General features: G+C 34.7%; 3 protein-coding genes across 3 annotated transcripts; 1 reads left to right on the top strand and 2 right to left on the bottom strand.

Moving 5' to 3' along the window:
- Positions 1-2,159: 2,159 nt before the first annotated feature.
- Positions 2,160-6,037, bottom strand: LOC126693534 (uncharacterized). Its single transcript, XM_050389512.1, has 3 exons — positions 5,702-6,037; positions 3,585-3,849; positions 2,160-2,636 (listed from the first exon to the last, which is right to left on the bottom strand). The coding sequence occupies exons 1-3, from the start codon at positions 5,955-5,957 to the stop codon at positions 2,402-2,404; spliced, it is 756 nt and encodes a 251-aa protein (XP_050245469.1). The 5' UTR covers positions 5,958-6,037; the 3' UTR covers positions 2,160-2,401.
- A 4,728-nt stretch (positions 6,038-10,765) lies between these two features.
- Positions 10,766-12,865, top strand: LOC126693533 (lycopene beta cyclase, chloroplastic/chromoplastic-like). Its single transcript, XM_050389511.1, has one exon. The coding sequence runs from the start codon at positions 11,285-11,287 to the stop codon at positions 12,794-12,796; it is 1,512 nt and encodes a 503-aa protein (XP_050245468.1). The 5' UTR covers positions 10,766-11,284; the 3' UTR covers positions 12,797-12,865.
- Positions 12,866-14,797: 1,932 nt separating this feature from the next.
- Positions 14,798-15,577, bottom strand: LOC126691450 (UPF0481 protein At3g47200-like). Its single transcript, XM_050386496.1, has one exon. It carries the CDS (start codon positions 15,575-15,577, stop codon positions 14,798-14,800), a length of 780 nt encoding a protein of 259 aa, XP_050242453.1.
- Between the last annotated feature and the right edge of the window lie 219 nt (positions 15,578-15,796).

The following is a 15,796-nucleotide window of genomic DNA, read 5'->3' as shown; positions in this document are numbered from 1 at the left end:
AATGGTAAATTTCCTAGGTACAACTGTCATAAGAACTGCTATAGATCACCACCTAGCAACAAGATTATGCTATAGGATCCTAGGAATTCTCAAATTCACAGAGTTGGATCTACATCCTCTGGTTCAGATTCTGATTCCTCATCTGCTGAAAAGAAAAGTTCATCATCTGAATCAGACTTCTCCATTGCAATAGGCTTTTCTTTATCTGACATAGGCTCCTCTGCATCATGTTCCTTTGTTACACTCTCTTCCTTATCTCCAGGAGGCATCTCTTTCTCAAATGAACCATTCTTCTCGTCTTTACTTTTTTTTCTGATGACATTATTTTGGTGCAAAACTGAAGAAAATAATAGGAGACATCGTGTTATTACTATTAGGCAGCAGGAGCACTTGCAATTATTTGAAGATGTGCATGCAAAATAAGAGAAACAAATTTTAAGAGAAAAGAAAAAAAAAATTATAAATAGCCAATTACCTTGACCAGTGTTCTTTGATTTGCCGCAGCCCATGACTCTCTCTCTAAGAGATAGACACACAAGTACACCCAAATAGTGATTGGAGCTTTAAATAGAGGTTGGTTCTTGATATGGTACTTTCCCTAGGGTAATGATATGAATATGATCAGTGGCATTCACAAATCCAATTAGGCAAATTTATTGATTCATATTTCATGCACACCTGGACGTGCTATGCACATGAAGAGAGATCGAACGCTTGGATTACAGTGGTTAAAATTAACAGTACCTTAGAAAATTAGCTATCTGGAAATGTGCATAAGCATATTATACCTTAGTTTTAAATTTTTTGTTTTATTTGTCACTAAACTTTTAAATTTGAGGATAACATAGGGATATTTTTGTGATTTTATTTTATTTATTTATTTATTTATTTTACAAGATAAAATTTATTACCTAGCCTAATCTAAGTGTATATATATGTGAAGCTCTTTCATGGAGACTTGAACCCCAGCCCTACACCCCACATCTCACAAGTATTTATACTTATGAAGTGACCACTACACCAAAGGTACGAGGTGGTATTGCTCATAATGATCTTAATGGTGTATTACATTTTGCGTATAGTACTTTAGCCTGAAATTTGAAATTTAATTATGATAGGATAATTTTGTCAAATTTTAATATGGGTAGTGTCAACAGACATCGCAAGGTATCCGTTAAGAAACAACTTTATGTCAATAAAATCAACTTTTTATCAAATTTTTGACCAATTTTATAGGATATAGAGCCAGTAAAGTCAACTTTTTAAACTTCACTTTCATTTCAATATTATTTTCAATCATTTCATCCATTTATACTAATTTTTTTATTAGATAAACCCCATAATAAATCGTCCTTAACGTACACCACAAACTGCCTGTTAACATTCCCCCTTTAATATTATTTCTCTCTTTATTATACTCATTAATTTGTAGGTGTTAACATTCCCCCTTTAATATTATTTCTCTCTATATTATACTCATTGTAGGTGACAAAACCAAGGAAAAACCTCTGCCATCCGTGGCTTCCACACTCCAGAGACCATTAAGACACCCCCATTTCAACAAATCCTTTGTGTATGTTATTTGTTCTCACTTCCCAATCCCAGCACCTGTTACAAGGGGCGAGCAAAAACAGCGAGTCATCCATATTAACATTTAACAAGCACAAAAACTCATCAAACACTACACTTCTAGTCCATCTTCACCATCCTGTCTCCTAAAATCTCAGCCACAGTTTCCTTCTCTCCCTCCAAGCACCTCCTCTCCTCCCTACATCCCAAACCCTCCAGAGTCCAGATTCCCCAAACACTGAAACACTCCCCACTCCCACAACCTCATCCTCCTCTCCCCAACCCCTCCCTCCACCACAACTTGCGCCATAGACTTCAAGAATCAGGAAGGTTTTTAGAACATACTTTGTATGATGACTGTCTATTATTTGGACAGAATTCATTGTATTTTACCAAATTTTGCGGAGAACTAATTAAAGAATAAATGGCTACTGTTTAGTGAAGCATCATCCTGTAAATCATCCAATCCATCATTTCAAATCTATGGTTGAGATCAAAACCAGAGGTTCAAAAGAATTATAACAGGTGAATGTTTTTTACCATGGTTTTATGATGGATGCACTATGATTACCTAGGTTGAATCCAGGATGGGTTGTTTAAACAAACATGTAATCATAGAAAATTTTAACTGTTTTAATCAAACATGAAGAGTTACTAAATATCTCTCAACATAAGTTTTGATCAGAAACAGAAAGCTACAGGCTTTTCAAGAGGAGGTACACAATACAAGGGAGCATTCTGTACAGAGAGCGTGTATATACATAAGATTTGCAACAACTCAACGGCAATCCAATTTCATGGACCTCACTGTCTACTCCTTAGAATAACTAAACTATGACATATACTCCCTTGCTGTCCATCTCTCTTCATACCTCCCAAATGAGTAGGCCATGGAAGGAATTTCAGCCAAGTGTGAAGGGTCTGGTTCAATGCCATAGTCTGTTAGTGGTCTATGCTCAAGAATGTCATCATGGTTTTTCACAAATTCAGGAATCTCGACCTCTGCCTTCTTAATATCTTCCCAAAGGTACTGCAGGCGGCTTACATACTTGATTTTCCAATATAAGCTACAAACAAAAGGAGAGAATATGAAACAAAAAATGCACCCAAAACCACTGATGGGCATAGCTCAAACACGGATCTAATTTGGAAACAGCAGTGACATGCATTGAAGATATCAAGGCCAGGGAACCATGCATGTTTAATTTTATTTGATAATAATTTGGGACTAGAAATTCTAAGGCCATTTGCAACACCAGAGTTATTTATGCATATTTCACATGTTAACTACCAAATCAGAAAGCAATTCACTTGTTGTCTACATGCTAAAGTTTTAGTTTAAGGCTTAATATGTATTTCAAATCAATTTCAAGTAAAATGGATACTGGTAGGCATTTGAATGATTTCTAATGGCCTGAGAGACATAAGTCCCCCAGAATTACTTCCTTTCCATATTCTATCATCATCAACTGCAGCTCACCCAACTTTCTAGGACTGTTACTTTACAAATTACATCAGCATTGTTGTATGACTTGCAGTTATTGATTTACGTGCATTAAATAAATAAAGAAACAACAAAACTTTTTGCATTCAAATAATAAATTTAAAATTTCAGAGACCTTTGTAAGTATAAGAATATGGAGTATTGTCTAGCTTAGAACATACTTTTTTCACAATCTCTAACATGAGACCTTTTTACTTTAACAAAATTGGCTAAAGAATTAGACCATGGCGATGCCCATGCAACTTGTAACTTTTAATTCAACTGTGGCCTGATATCAATAAGCATATTGCATACTTAAGTCTGATGACCATCAGAAGTCAACATTCCTAATTATTTAAAACATGCCCTACTGAAAATTTAAGTATAATGCAGAATTTTTTGGATAAGTTGTTCAACTTTTTCTCTCAACTTATAAAACAAGGTTGTGTTCCAAATCCGGATATTCCAATTTTAAGCTATCCCCATTGCCAAATAATTTTATAACATTCATAAACAAAACAAAACCACTCACCCTCCACTAAGGAAGAATCTGCCAAGAGTGGCAAAAACTAGTCTTGAGCGAAGCCCAGGGTGAATAAAATAAACAGTTTGAAGCCTCTCCTTGATGTTTGAGGGAAGTTCTTCATAAATCCACCTCAAGATAGTCATTCCAGGGGAGTTGTCCTCCTTTTGCACAGTACTATGCATGTAAACAATGCAGAATGGCCCTTCTGGCACTTCACTGCATATTTTGTGGAAAATATACTTCTTCAGCCTCTCTCCACTCACAACCACAGCTGCTCCATAAAAGAAAGAGGCATCTCATTAGGGTATCAAATAATTAAAATATGTCATTTAGAAAAAGGTTATCCAACAACATTAGGAGATAAAACTGCCCAAACAAGAAAATTTTAAGTTTTTAAACTTCTTATAGAAACAGGAGATACTCTCTTACATCACTCATGGCATACAATTGATTTTATGAAAAAAAGCCTTGTTTTGAATGGTACGATGTGAACCACCACAAACATCTACAACACTGCCCCCACACTGTATGTATTCATCAACAAAATCATTTTAGCTGATAAATTAGTGCTAAGGTATAAAAACAAAAGCTATGGAGAAATAAATTAGTAGACATGGGGGGACAGCAAAAATTAATAACCAAAAGATATCCATAAGTATGGTTTCTATAACTTGAATGTAACATACACAAAGAAGAAGTTGAGGTGGTTGCAGCTAATATGATTAGAAACAAAAAATAAACAGGAAAGTTGCATTCAAAGTATTGTAAGACAATGGGAACAAATCATGAAAATATCAGATTAATATGGCTATAAGCCCAAACATTCAAAGAATGTTGATTATTCAAGATGTAACATGCGTTTAAATGTAAGTACCAGTAAATGAGAATGATAAGAAAAATAAGCAGTGACACAAAAAATCATTGAATAAGGTAAAAATCAATTGGAAACAAAATGATAATAAATAAACAAATTAAATATATATATATATATATATATATATAATCAAGAACTTAGACTGCAACAGAAAGGAAGTGCTATAGGTTCAATGTGAAGAAGTCACAACTCACAAGAAATTAGATGGAAACAAAGGGGTCAAAACAAAAAAGAGAGGAAAATGAAAGAGAAAAAAAACAAAGAATGAGGTGTAGAGAATAGATTCATATCTTACAACTAATCTAGAAAACATTGATGAGAAAATCATACAGCTGCACCCCAAGATAGTTTTTTTGACTGAAAAGAATCTGTACAGCAGCCCCCAATATAGATTTTTATTTTTTTTTAATGAAAAGAATTCATACAGATGTCCCCAAGTTGTTCGAAATTTATTACTTTATTTAACTAGTATTTGAATATTATAGAAACATCAGATAATCCTTTCCATAAGTAAAAATATATTGAACTTAGGTGACAAATTCCTGTAAAGAAAAGTAATTTCCAGGTACCAGTTTCAGCCATTAAAGCAATTAACAGAACAAAACACGAAAAGTTTTCAACATTATCAAGAGAACGCTAGGTGCTCTCTCAAGTCCTTCACCATTGTTTAGAGTTTCTCATAAGCTTATAATGTTGATCCATCTCCATATGCCATAACCATTTGTTTAGAAAACTTCAACATTGAACCTATCAAACACACTGTTTGTGTCTCGGGAATATGGAGAACTGAACAGAAATCACACAAATGCTGCAAAAGAAAAAGCTCTCAAATCAAAATTAGTCAGCTTCCACAAAAGACCACATAGAACCCATTTCACTAACGAATCATTCAGATAGAACCAAACAAACCCCTTACCTGATTAATCAGAACTTAAGCAAAAATAAACTATCTTCCGTATAAAGCATGAAAACAAAACAAACCCAGATGCCAAATAAACTAAAATTTATTCCCAACATCACTTAAATTCGAATCAAATTACAACACCACAAAAAAAGAGGCTTTTTTTTTTTCAAAACCAACAAAAACCCAGTTGCCAATCTAGCTCAAATTGCTTAAAACAATAAGAATCAATATCAATCATCATATAAAAACAAAAAATGGATACACAAATTAAACAAAACCAGATAACAAAAACACAAAAACGAAGTGAAGCAACAAGCGAGAGAGGTCTTAGTCATGTTTGTTTACCAGGAAAGTATTTTCCCACAACACGGAAAATGCGGTTGCCGTGTTTGTCTGAGCCTTGGAGGCGAAAGAACTGGAGGAGATCGAGATCGGAGAAGTCTTCCTCGGGAAAGAGGTACTGGTCAGAGCAATCATGCCAGTTCTCTTGCTCTTCTTCTTCTTCTTTGTCTCCTTGACCGTGAGCCAAGAAGGGTCGAGCATCTACGCCAAGATCAGAAGCCAGGACCAGCACCGAGAAATCGTCCGATGAGGCAGCCATTTCTGCTTTCTTTCACTGTCTCGCTTTTTTTTCTCGCAATTTGTTTTGGGAAGGAATAGGATTGTGGGCGAATCGTACGTGGAATTTGCACGTGTGGATGCAGGTTAGGCTGAGAATCGTACGTGGAATTTGCACGTGTGGATGTAGGTTAGGCTGAGAATTCTGTCGAGAAATAGTCCAAATATTGAGAGCGAAAGCTCGATAACTTTTCTTTTAACCTTTAGAGTTTGCTCTTAATGATAACTATTTATCATCATTATCATCAGATAAAAATACCAAATAGTTTTTGGTGTAGATAGAGATTGAACTCTAGATCTCTTATTCAACTATTAGAGACTTTTATCTTTTTGTATATCTATCCATGGTTTACCAAAAAAAAAAAAAACATAAAAGCACTCCTATCAACTATCAAAAAAAAAAAAAAAAAAACACTCCTATTAATGTGTGTATGATAGAAAAATTTGTTAAATTTATACATTTAAGTCTAAAAATTACCTCTGAACTGGAAGAAAAAAAAAAGCCTAAAAACTACTCAAATTAGTTAATTTATAAATGTGTATATTTACATTGTTATTATAATAATTATATATATTTACATATTTACTATTTACATGCAAATTTATTTTTTTTATACTTCTTTATTCATATACACAAAATAGGAAGAGATCATTTAAGATAATAATAATAATAAAAATAATAATGAAAAAAAATTTAATTGAAATATCGTGTAAAATAGATTATCTAATATAAGTGTTTTTTAAAACCGGTTGTATAAAATAGAAAAAGTAGGTTTTTATACTAAAATATACATAATTTTTTTTTATATGAGCATTAGAATAGCATATTTATAATCTTATTTGTGCTGGTTTGATGCACTAATCAAACCTGAGCATAGCACTAAATCAACACAAATAACAACAGGTTTTTAACCTTACAAACTTAAGCATAGCACCAAATCAATACAAAACTTTTTTTTTTTTGAGAGTGTACAAACTATTTTATTAGTAAATGAACCATATACTAATTAAACAATAAGACCATATCATATATATTAAATATAGGTGGGTTGGATCGGGTTAGGCAGATTTTTGAATTTGCTAACTTGCATCCGACCCAACTCATCAACTCCTAAAAACCAACCCAACCAGCGCGAGTTACGTTGGGTTGAATTGGGTTGCTTTTAACAAATTGGTAGGTTGGCTGTACACCCTTAATTGTAATTTGTATAGGAATCAAAATGTATTCAAAATTGTGTTGAACTTCTTGTTGAGAAATTAGTGAGAGACAGTTGTTCAAAGTTGGGGGAAATTGAGTTTTTGCATCTATGAAGGCCCTGTACTCAACCTTCAAGGTTGCAGACACAACTTGCAGCCAACCCCCCCTTTAAGAAAAACCCTGAAATGAAGTTCTAAAAAATAAATTTTGACATAAAGACATGTGACACATGGTTTAGGTATATTAGATCTTCGTGTAAAGGTTAAAGTTGGTTCCTAGACTTGTAACCATGTGACAACTCATTTCTCCACCCTAACCTCTAAGTTAGTGGTGTATTCTTAGGTTCATGTTTAGGATGAATTCACACAAGCAACATCTAAAAGAGTTATTTAATTGGCAATGTCAAGAAGAGTTTAATGGAACTCACATGACTATCCACGATTATTTTATTTTTATCACATTAAATTCTTTGGAAGATTGTTTGTTTGTTGACATTAGAATGAGCCTCCAATTTGTACAAGGAAAATTCGCCATGTTTGTTAATTAGTTTGGACTTCTTTGATTACCAAAAAAGGGACTAAGGATGGAATGAGAAGAAACCTACAAAACAATTAATCCTGACTCCTGATTATTGTTACCGTTAATGTTGTTATGTGATTGAAGCCCAATCCTCCCTTGTGTGCTAATATATCTTGTGCGAGCCCAATTTTCCACAAAAGATTGAGCCTTGTGTTTGAGCTCACAATTTACTTGTTTAGTGGGTTTTGGGTATCCTATAATGGGTAATTCCTAGGTAGGCTCGTTGAAGTGTCTAATACAGAAACTAGCCTCTCTCTTTTTCTTTAAAAACTCTCTTTCGTATGCTCGACTATTCTCTCTATCTTATCTCATCAATGTCTAACCCTTTTTCCTCCCTTTCTTCCTTTATTTATAGCTTGAAGATAGTGGATTGAGTTATGATTGCCCTTTGATACCACTCGTGTGAGTGGGATCCAATTTGATTATTCTTGACAAAAATATGCTTTGTTGGGAATAGGAGCTATGACATTGGGACTAGTGCTGGCCGTCGAAATTTGCTCGGCAGCGGAGTCCCCCAAAGCACTTCTGGTCTGTCAAGGTATAACCAAGCATCATCGATGTACCTACTAATCACAAAAATCGTCATGTCGTCCACCGAACTCCTAAATGATGAGCTGATGCTTTTGGGCCGCGTAAGGGTTACCCATTAGAAATGGTGGGCCCTAAGGGCAGGTATTGTTCATGGGTCCACTTAAGTTTGGGCCTAGGGAAAATGGGCCCCTTGCTGTATGTTGTACATATTTTTAACATGAACGATGAGTGAAAGCGTGAAAAAAAGAGTAAACAAAAAGGTTTACATGGTTTGGGCCATATATGATTTATATACTAGAAAACTCAAAATAATCATAGGCTAACTATAAACTAACCAAAGGTTAATTTTGTTGTTCTACAAATACATGAGCCTACAACCGATTTGGGCCTCTCAGAATATAATATGTTGTATATGTGGTTACCATAATATTGTAACTATATGTTTATAAACATCCAAGTTTTGTATCTCACGTAACAAATAATATATAGCTACTTTAATTTAGCATGACTATTGCTTTAGTTGAGAGAGAGAGAGAGAGAGATGTGAAGGCATATTGTACTTTCCCCCCCCCCCCACCCCTTCGCCATAAATTTTAGTTCCCACTAAATTTTTCCTATTCTCAAAATTTTAATGGGACAAATTCTTAGCCAATAGTCATCTAAGGAGAAGTCTTGTGAAGCTTGGGTGACACAATTGTCTCACACAACAATTGAGTGTCACCCAACCAAGCAATATTTGTTTTGGGTTAAACATTAGGTCTGCCACTCAACTTGGAGTAACTATATATTTATACTATTATTAAGAGGGGTTCAGTTAACAGCCATAAGTTATTTGTTAATGAACAATTTTAAGAAAATTTTGATAACATTTTTATAAGAAATATAAAAGGTTGTCAAAAAATCTTTTTTTTTATAAAAAATTTCTAAAATTATTTTCCAAACTAATTATCTTAAGATTTCTGTTAACTTTTCTCTATCAAGAGAATAGAAGTCATGTTATCCACTTTTTATACTTTCCAACACCCCCCCCCCAAAAAAAAAAAAAAAAAAAACCAAAGTAAAAGTTATTTATCAACAAGACAAAATAATTAATTAAAGATACAAAAGTAAAATTGAAAATTTTAAAACTATTCAGTATCTATCAAATTTTACTCCCACAAAACATCCTCACATAAACATCCACGTAATGGCTTACGATTACAAACAATTTTAAGAAGTGATTTAAAAAGATTTTAACCATTAATTTTCAATTGTATAAGAAATAACTATTTATTTCTAATAAAAATCAGCCTCTTATGCTCTTATAGCACTCGTTTAATCTAGGTTGTAAAACTTTGAGACACTCGTGTCAATCAAATTTATAGTATTTTTGTAGATGACCACTTGAAGAATTTAATTTTATATACCATGTCATTTTTAAATTTCTTGGCAATGTCTCTAATATTTTATTTTACAACACTTTAAAAATAGGATGAATTCCTGATTTTGAGATCTTCAGGATTCAAATTAATACAGTTGTCTTCACAAAAAAAAAAAAAAAAAAAAAAAAAAAAAAAACAATATAGTTGTCAGCTAATCTTTGTTATGTATAGACCATAGAGCATGCTTGAATATCATTTTCCCTATTCATAATCACACGTATCAACATTTAGACTTTTTTTTTTTTGGGGGTGATAAAAGCTAGAGAAATGCTACATCCACAATCCATAATTTGTTGTAAAAATATTATGAACATATTATTTCTTTAAAAGTTATGTCCATAGAGTTTTATGTTGGGTTTGATTAAAAGGTACTTTTAAGACAATTGTTAATAAATAATTTTAGAAAAATTTTAACATCAGGAGAAATATAAAAAATCATTAAAAAAATTACTTTTTCTTTTTCTATAATTTTTTTTTTAAATATATCTTAAACTAATACTCTTACACATCTATTAATTTTTTGGTAAAATGTTATTTTGGTTTCTAAACTTTATCAAAAGTTTGGTTTTCATCTCTAAACTTTAAGAAATTCATTTTTCATTTCTAAATTATTAAAAAGTTCAGTTTTCATTCCCAAAATATTGAAATTATTTTATTTATGTCCTTAAATTTTATTAAAAATTTGTTTTTCATCCTTAAAATATTGAAAAAAAATTATTTTTTTATCCCTATTTTTGTCTCTAAACTATTGAAAAAATTCTTTACACAGTATAGAGATAATTTTTTTTTTTTTTTTTTAAGTTTAAAGACCAATTTTTTTTTTTTTTTTTGACAAAATTGAAAGAGCAAAATAGTAATTTACGCTTAATTTTTTCCCAAATTGAACTCACAGAAGAGGAATGAGACCGCCTCATCAAAGCCGCACTCACAGTCAAGAGTCACAAGTCACACCATTAATCCATTTTTATTAATTTATATTTTCTCTAGGTAGCAGATAAATTTATTTTTATTTTTATTTTTATTTTTTTGACAGTAGCAGATAATTATTTTATGCTTGGAGCTGTATTATTTGAGAATTCACGTAGACCCACTTCCGTTTGTCGTTGAGAACGGGCCACATATGCTTTACCATCACCAGATCTCTTCTTAGATTCCCTTCTTATTAGCTTCTGTAAGTTTAGGCTCCGAAGTTCAAAAATGCTTCCTTTTCTATCTGACTGATCTCTCTCTCTTTAACTCAAAGGTAAGCCATCCGCTTTGTGTATTATGTTTCTTTTGATTAATAGATTCAATTGTTGCACTTCTTTGTAGAAGTTCTTGTGCTTTGTACAAAAGTCCAGAAACTCTGTATACCCTTTTCAGTTTCACCCCGTTTTGCTTTCCTTATTGCTTGGAGTCTTGCAACTATTTAGTAGTGAATTGAGTTCCACTGCAAACTAGTTAATGTTTATGTAATTTCAAAACCCGGGCTTGATCTTACTTGGAATTGTGATATTCCTTGGACCCAGATTGTCTTTTTAGGATTTTTTCCTGACCCAGTTAAGATTTTGAGGAGATATCTTGAACCCTTATTGGAATTTCATGGATACTTTACTTAAAACACCTAACAAGCTTGAATTTTTTAACCCACTTCATGGCTTTTCTGAAAAAGTTAGCAATTCAAGCTCTTCAAAGCTTCAAAACCTGGAGTTTAGATTTGGTCCCAAGAGGTCTCATATGAGATGGGGTAGGAGTGGTTGTGTTAAGGCTAGTGGTAGTGCTCTCTTAGAGCTTGTTCCTGAAACTAAAAAGGAGAATCTTGACTTTGAGCTTCCTTTGTATGACCCATCAAAGGGCCTTGTGGTGGACCTAGCAGTTGTGGGGGGTGGCCCTGCTGGGTTAGCCGTTGCACAGCAAGTTTCAGAGGCAGGGCTTTCAGTTTGCGCGATTGACCCGTCGCCCAAATTGATTTGGCCCAATAACTATGGTGTTTGGGTGGATGAATTTGAGGCCATGGACTTGCTTGATTGCCTTGACACTACCTGGTCTGGAGCTGTTGTGTTCATTGATGATCAATCAAAGAAGGACCTTGATAGACCTTATGGAAGGGTTAATAGGAAGCAGCTGAAGTCGAAAATGCTGCAAAAATGCATATCAAATGGCGTCAAGTTTCACCAAGCTAAAGTTATTAAGGTTATCCATGAGGAGTCTAAATCTTTGTTGATTTGCAATGATGGTGTCACAGTTCAGGCTGCCGTAGTTCTTGATGCGACTGGCTTTTCTAGATGCCTTGTTCAGTATGACAAGCCCTATAATCCTGGTTACCAAGTGGCTTATGGGATTTTGGCCGAGGTTGAAGAACACCCATTTGATGTAGATAAAATGGTTTTCATGGACTGGAGAGATTCACATCTGAACAACAATGTGGAGTTAAAAGAGAGAAATAGTAGGATCCCCACTTTTTTATATGCAATGCCCTTTTCCTCTGACAGGATATTTCTTGAGGAAACTTCCCTAGTTGCTCGGCCTGGAGTGCCTATGGAAGATATCCAGGAAAGAATGGTGGCTAGATTAAGGCACCTGGGCATAAAAGTGAAAAGCATTGAAGAGGATGAGCGTTGTGTCATTCCAATGGGTGGGCCCCTTCCCGTGCTCCCCCAAAGAGTTGCTGGAATCGGTGGTACTGCCGGGATGGTGCACCCCTCAACTGGGTATATGGTAGCAAGGACTTTAGCAGCAGCTCCAATTGTAGCGAATGCCATAGTTCAATACCTTGGTTCTGATGGTCTTTCAGGAAATGACTTGTCTGCTGAAATTTGGAAAGATTTGTGGCCCATACAAAGGAGGAGACAAAGGGAGTTCTTCTGTTTTGGTATGGATATTCTCCTCAAGCTTGATTTACCAGGTACAAGGAGGTTTTTTAATGCATTTTTCGATCTAGAACCTCACTATTGGCATGGATTCTTATCATCTCGACTGTTTCTTCCTGAGCTTTTAGTTTTTGGGCTTTCACTATTCTCTCATGCTTCTAATATGTCTAGAGTAGAGATTATGGCAAAGGGAACTGTTCCTTTGGTAAACATGATCAAGAACTTGGTAAAGGACAGTAGTTAAGATGACTGGGAATTGGATATCCATACATTCTATGCTAATTGTATTGATGTAGCTGCTCCTTAAAGTTTACTTTCCATTGCCTATATTCTCTATACCGTAAATATGATGACCTGCTGCTGTGCTATTGCTATTACTTATCTCATGTGCATTTCTTAGCTTGTGGTGGTTCCTTGTGCGAGATGAGCCAATGTCTGTTTTTTGTTAAGTGTATTCATACATGTGAGCAAACATTGTTTATGTTTGATGCCTTCACATCAAATGAGGCTATTTTTATTTGTTGTTGTTTGGATACCCATTTTGTTGAGTAAAAGTTCTGTTATGCGATTTGAAGCCCATCACATTATTTTAGTAACAGCATTGGAAACAAGTCAATAAAATCAATTGCTTTTACCATTTATTTTTTCTCTTCATTTTTTTTACCTTTTTTGCTGGAAAGCCTACATGCCTCCTCTGTTTCTTGGCTTCTTAATTATAATATTTTTAGCACATTATTGACTGTGTAGTTCAACCAAACAAGATAAGAAAGACAACCAGAGTCTGTTTCTTTAATGTTTAATATACATTCAAGATCTTACAAACTCAAGGTTTCATCTTAAGTTGAAGAGAGAAAAGAGGGGGGGGGGGGGGAGATACATATTGTAGGCCCGTGTACTCTACAACAATGAAACTAATCTTAGGTTAGTCTAGGGTAAGCCTAGATTTCTTTAGTATATAAACTTTACATTGGACTCATTATAATACAACTTGAATAGAAAAAATGCGTGGGTTATAATTAGGTCAACTTGTAAAATTTTTTGTTATTGAATAAAAGATTTGGGGTTTGAACTTCGTCTGCACCATACACCAAAAATCAGTTGATATTTTGGCATGATGATAAAAAACAATCATTATGAAGTAGACTCTATAAGTTGAAATTCTATTATGTCTATCAAAAAGAAGAAGAAAAAAGAATAGCAAAGATGTAGTCAACTAGTTGTTAAGGGCTTTTTCCTGTGGATGTAGGCTGTCAAGCCAAACCATGTCAAATATTTGCTTTCACTTTTCTCTTTTCTCTCTTTCAATCACTTCAATCACTCAAACAACTATAACAACTATGAAATAAGAAAGAAATACCACGCATGACACAATCCAACTCTTGTTTTTCTTAGACACGCTTACATAATTTAAGAAATTACATACATTCTCTTGACTTATTTAGACTCACAAGATTAAAGCAAGAAAAAGTGCATGACATGGCTTTGGATGTACCTTAGGCATCCCATGCCTAAGTGTCATTAGAAAAGACTGAAGAAACTCTTCAGATACCATTTATTTGGAAATCATGTATAAGAGGTATAAGAATCTGTGCATGCAACAGCAGCACAACAAATTTTCAGTAATGTTTATCATTAAGATACTATGGATAAGTTACCTCAGTAGCTGAGTGAAGTTGGCTTGACTGTGAACCAAGCTTGGATGACACTTAAAACGAGCTCTAATAATATGCCAAAAAAGGCTGGAACCGACCAGGGGCTATCGAAATAGTCATGATAGAATTGAAACGTACAACTCAACAATGTTTGATGGTGCTTGTGGATGTCTGCTCTTACAGCTGAATATATGTTGAGGTTTGGTACCAAGTTGGTGCCAAGCTCATTGAAGAGTTTAGCCACTGCCTGGTCGCTGCCAAGGAAGTTGTGGAGTATTCCCGCTTTCCTTGGCTCCATAACATGGTCAGCATGATTCATGAGTGAATTAAGGAAGCATATGTATCTCAAAATTGCTGTCAAAGTCCAGACACATTTCAAAGGCCATCAAGTTGAAGAACTTTTGCCCTGTTGAGTTGTCCACTGAAATCTTAGGAAGGTTAAGATATCCAATGAAACATGAAGGATTATAACAAATGTCATTTAAGAAGGTAGTTTTAGGCTTCAACCAGATCCCTGCATTTTTAAGGTCCTTCAAGTTGTGATAGGATTGCCAATCCTGCTTCTTTGAATTGTTTGTGCTGCTGTTATTAACCTATTTTAGATTATCCAAGAGAGTTGTCCTCAGAAGGTGGAGAAGATGGATGGGCTCTGACTCTCCATCCATTGACAATCTTTGTTCATGCGGGATCTCCATTGAATGAAGGCTCTCCCCTTTCTTGCTTTCTGCTTGATGTGCCTCTGATTGTCGATGGGACAAGCTTTCAATGAAAAACTTAATCGATTCCTGCAACTCTTTTTCCTTCACACTCAACCTCATCAACCATTTCAGGAGACAATAAGGAAGTTGGTTCTCTAGCAAAAACAAATCCTGTTGTCCAAGGGCTGCACAGTCGTTTTTTATGTTCAAATCTTTGAACTTGTTAGTAGAAGCACTGTATATGTATTGTAGTATTGCACAGCCATCCACAAACAAAATCCAAGTGAGGGCCTTATCCGGATAGTCTTTCGTCGCCTCCTCCTGATAGCATTCCCTCAGTTCCCTGATGTTGTCCTCAATCTTCTTGTATAATTCGTCTATAACCTTGCCGCAATTTTTGATGAACTCAGAGGCCAATATAAGCTTGTACTTCTCTGCTAGCTGGTATTTTGGCTTGCCATAATGGATAGGACCAAGTGATAGCGCTCTTGGCTCATAGTACTTCTTGAAACCCTTGTTCTCTCGCTGCAGGAATGCAAACCTTTGTATAGTTTGTATCTTTGGTGTTGCGGTTGGAGATCTATTGTTTGCATTTTCTCCTGCTTCCCTTACCATTTTAAACATTTCCTCCAAGGAGGGCAGTGATTTGTATTGAACTGCTCTGCGTCTGGGCATTGTCAGCGGCAATGACAGGTTGGTCTTGGCTGCTGTTTGTTTCACCAAGCTTCTCTTCTAACAATCTCCCTCCAAAGCAACTTAAGTTCTTGTTCTAGTATTTAATGCATGCTTGATGATACTTCGAAACTTTGGTTTGAGAAATTTAGGACGGTTGCTTTTATTCTGAAGCAGCAATATTTTATAACTTGGTAAGCATGCAAGCTTGGAATTTAATTT

This window comes from Quercus robur, chromosome 7 (genome assembly GCF_932294415.1).
Source record: "Quercus robur chromosome 7, dhQueRobu3.1, whole genome shotgun sequence".
Lineage (NCBI taxonomy): Eukaryota > Viridiplantae > Streptophyta > Magnoliopsida > Fagales > Fagaceae > Quercus > Quercus robur.
The sequence above is the reverse complement of the archived record's forward strand: the minus strand, read 5'-3'. Positions and strand labels throughout refer to the sequence as shown.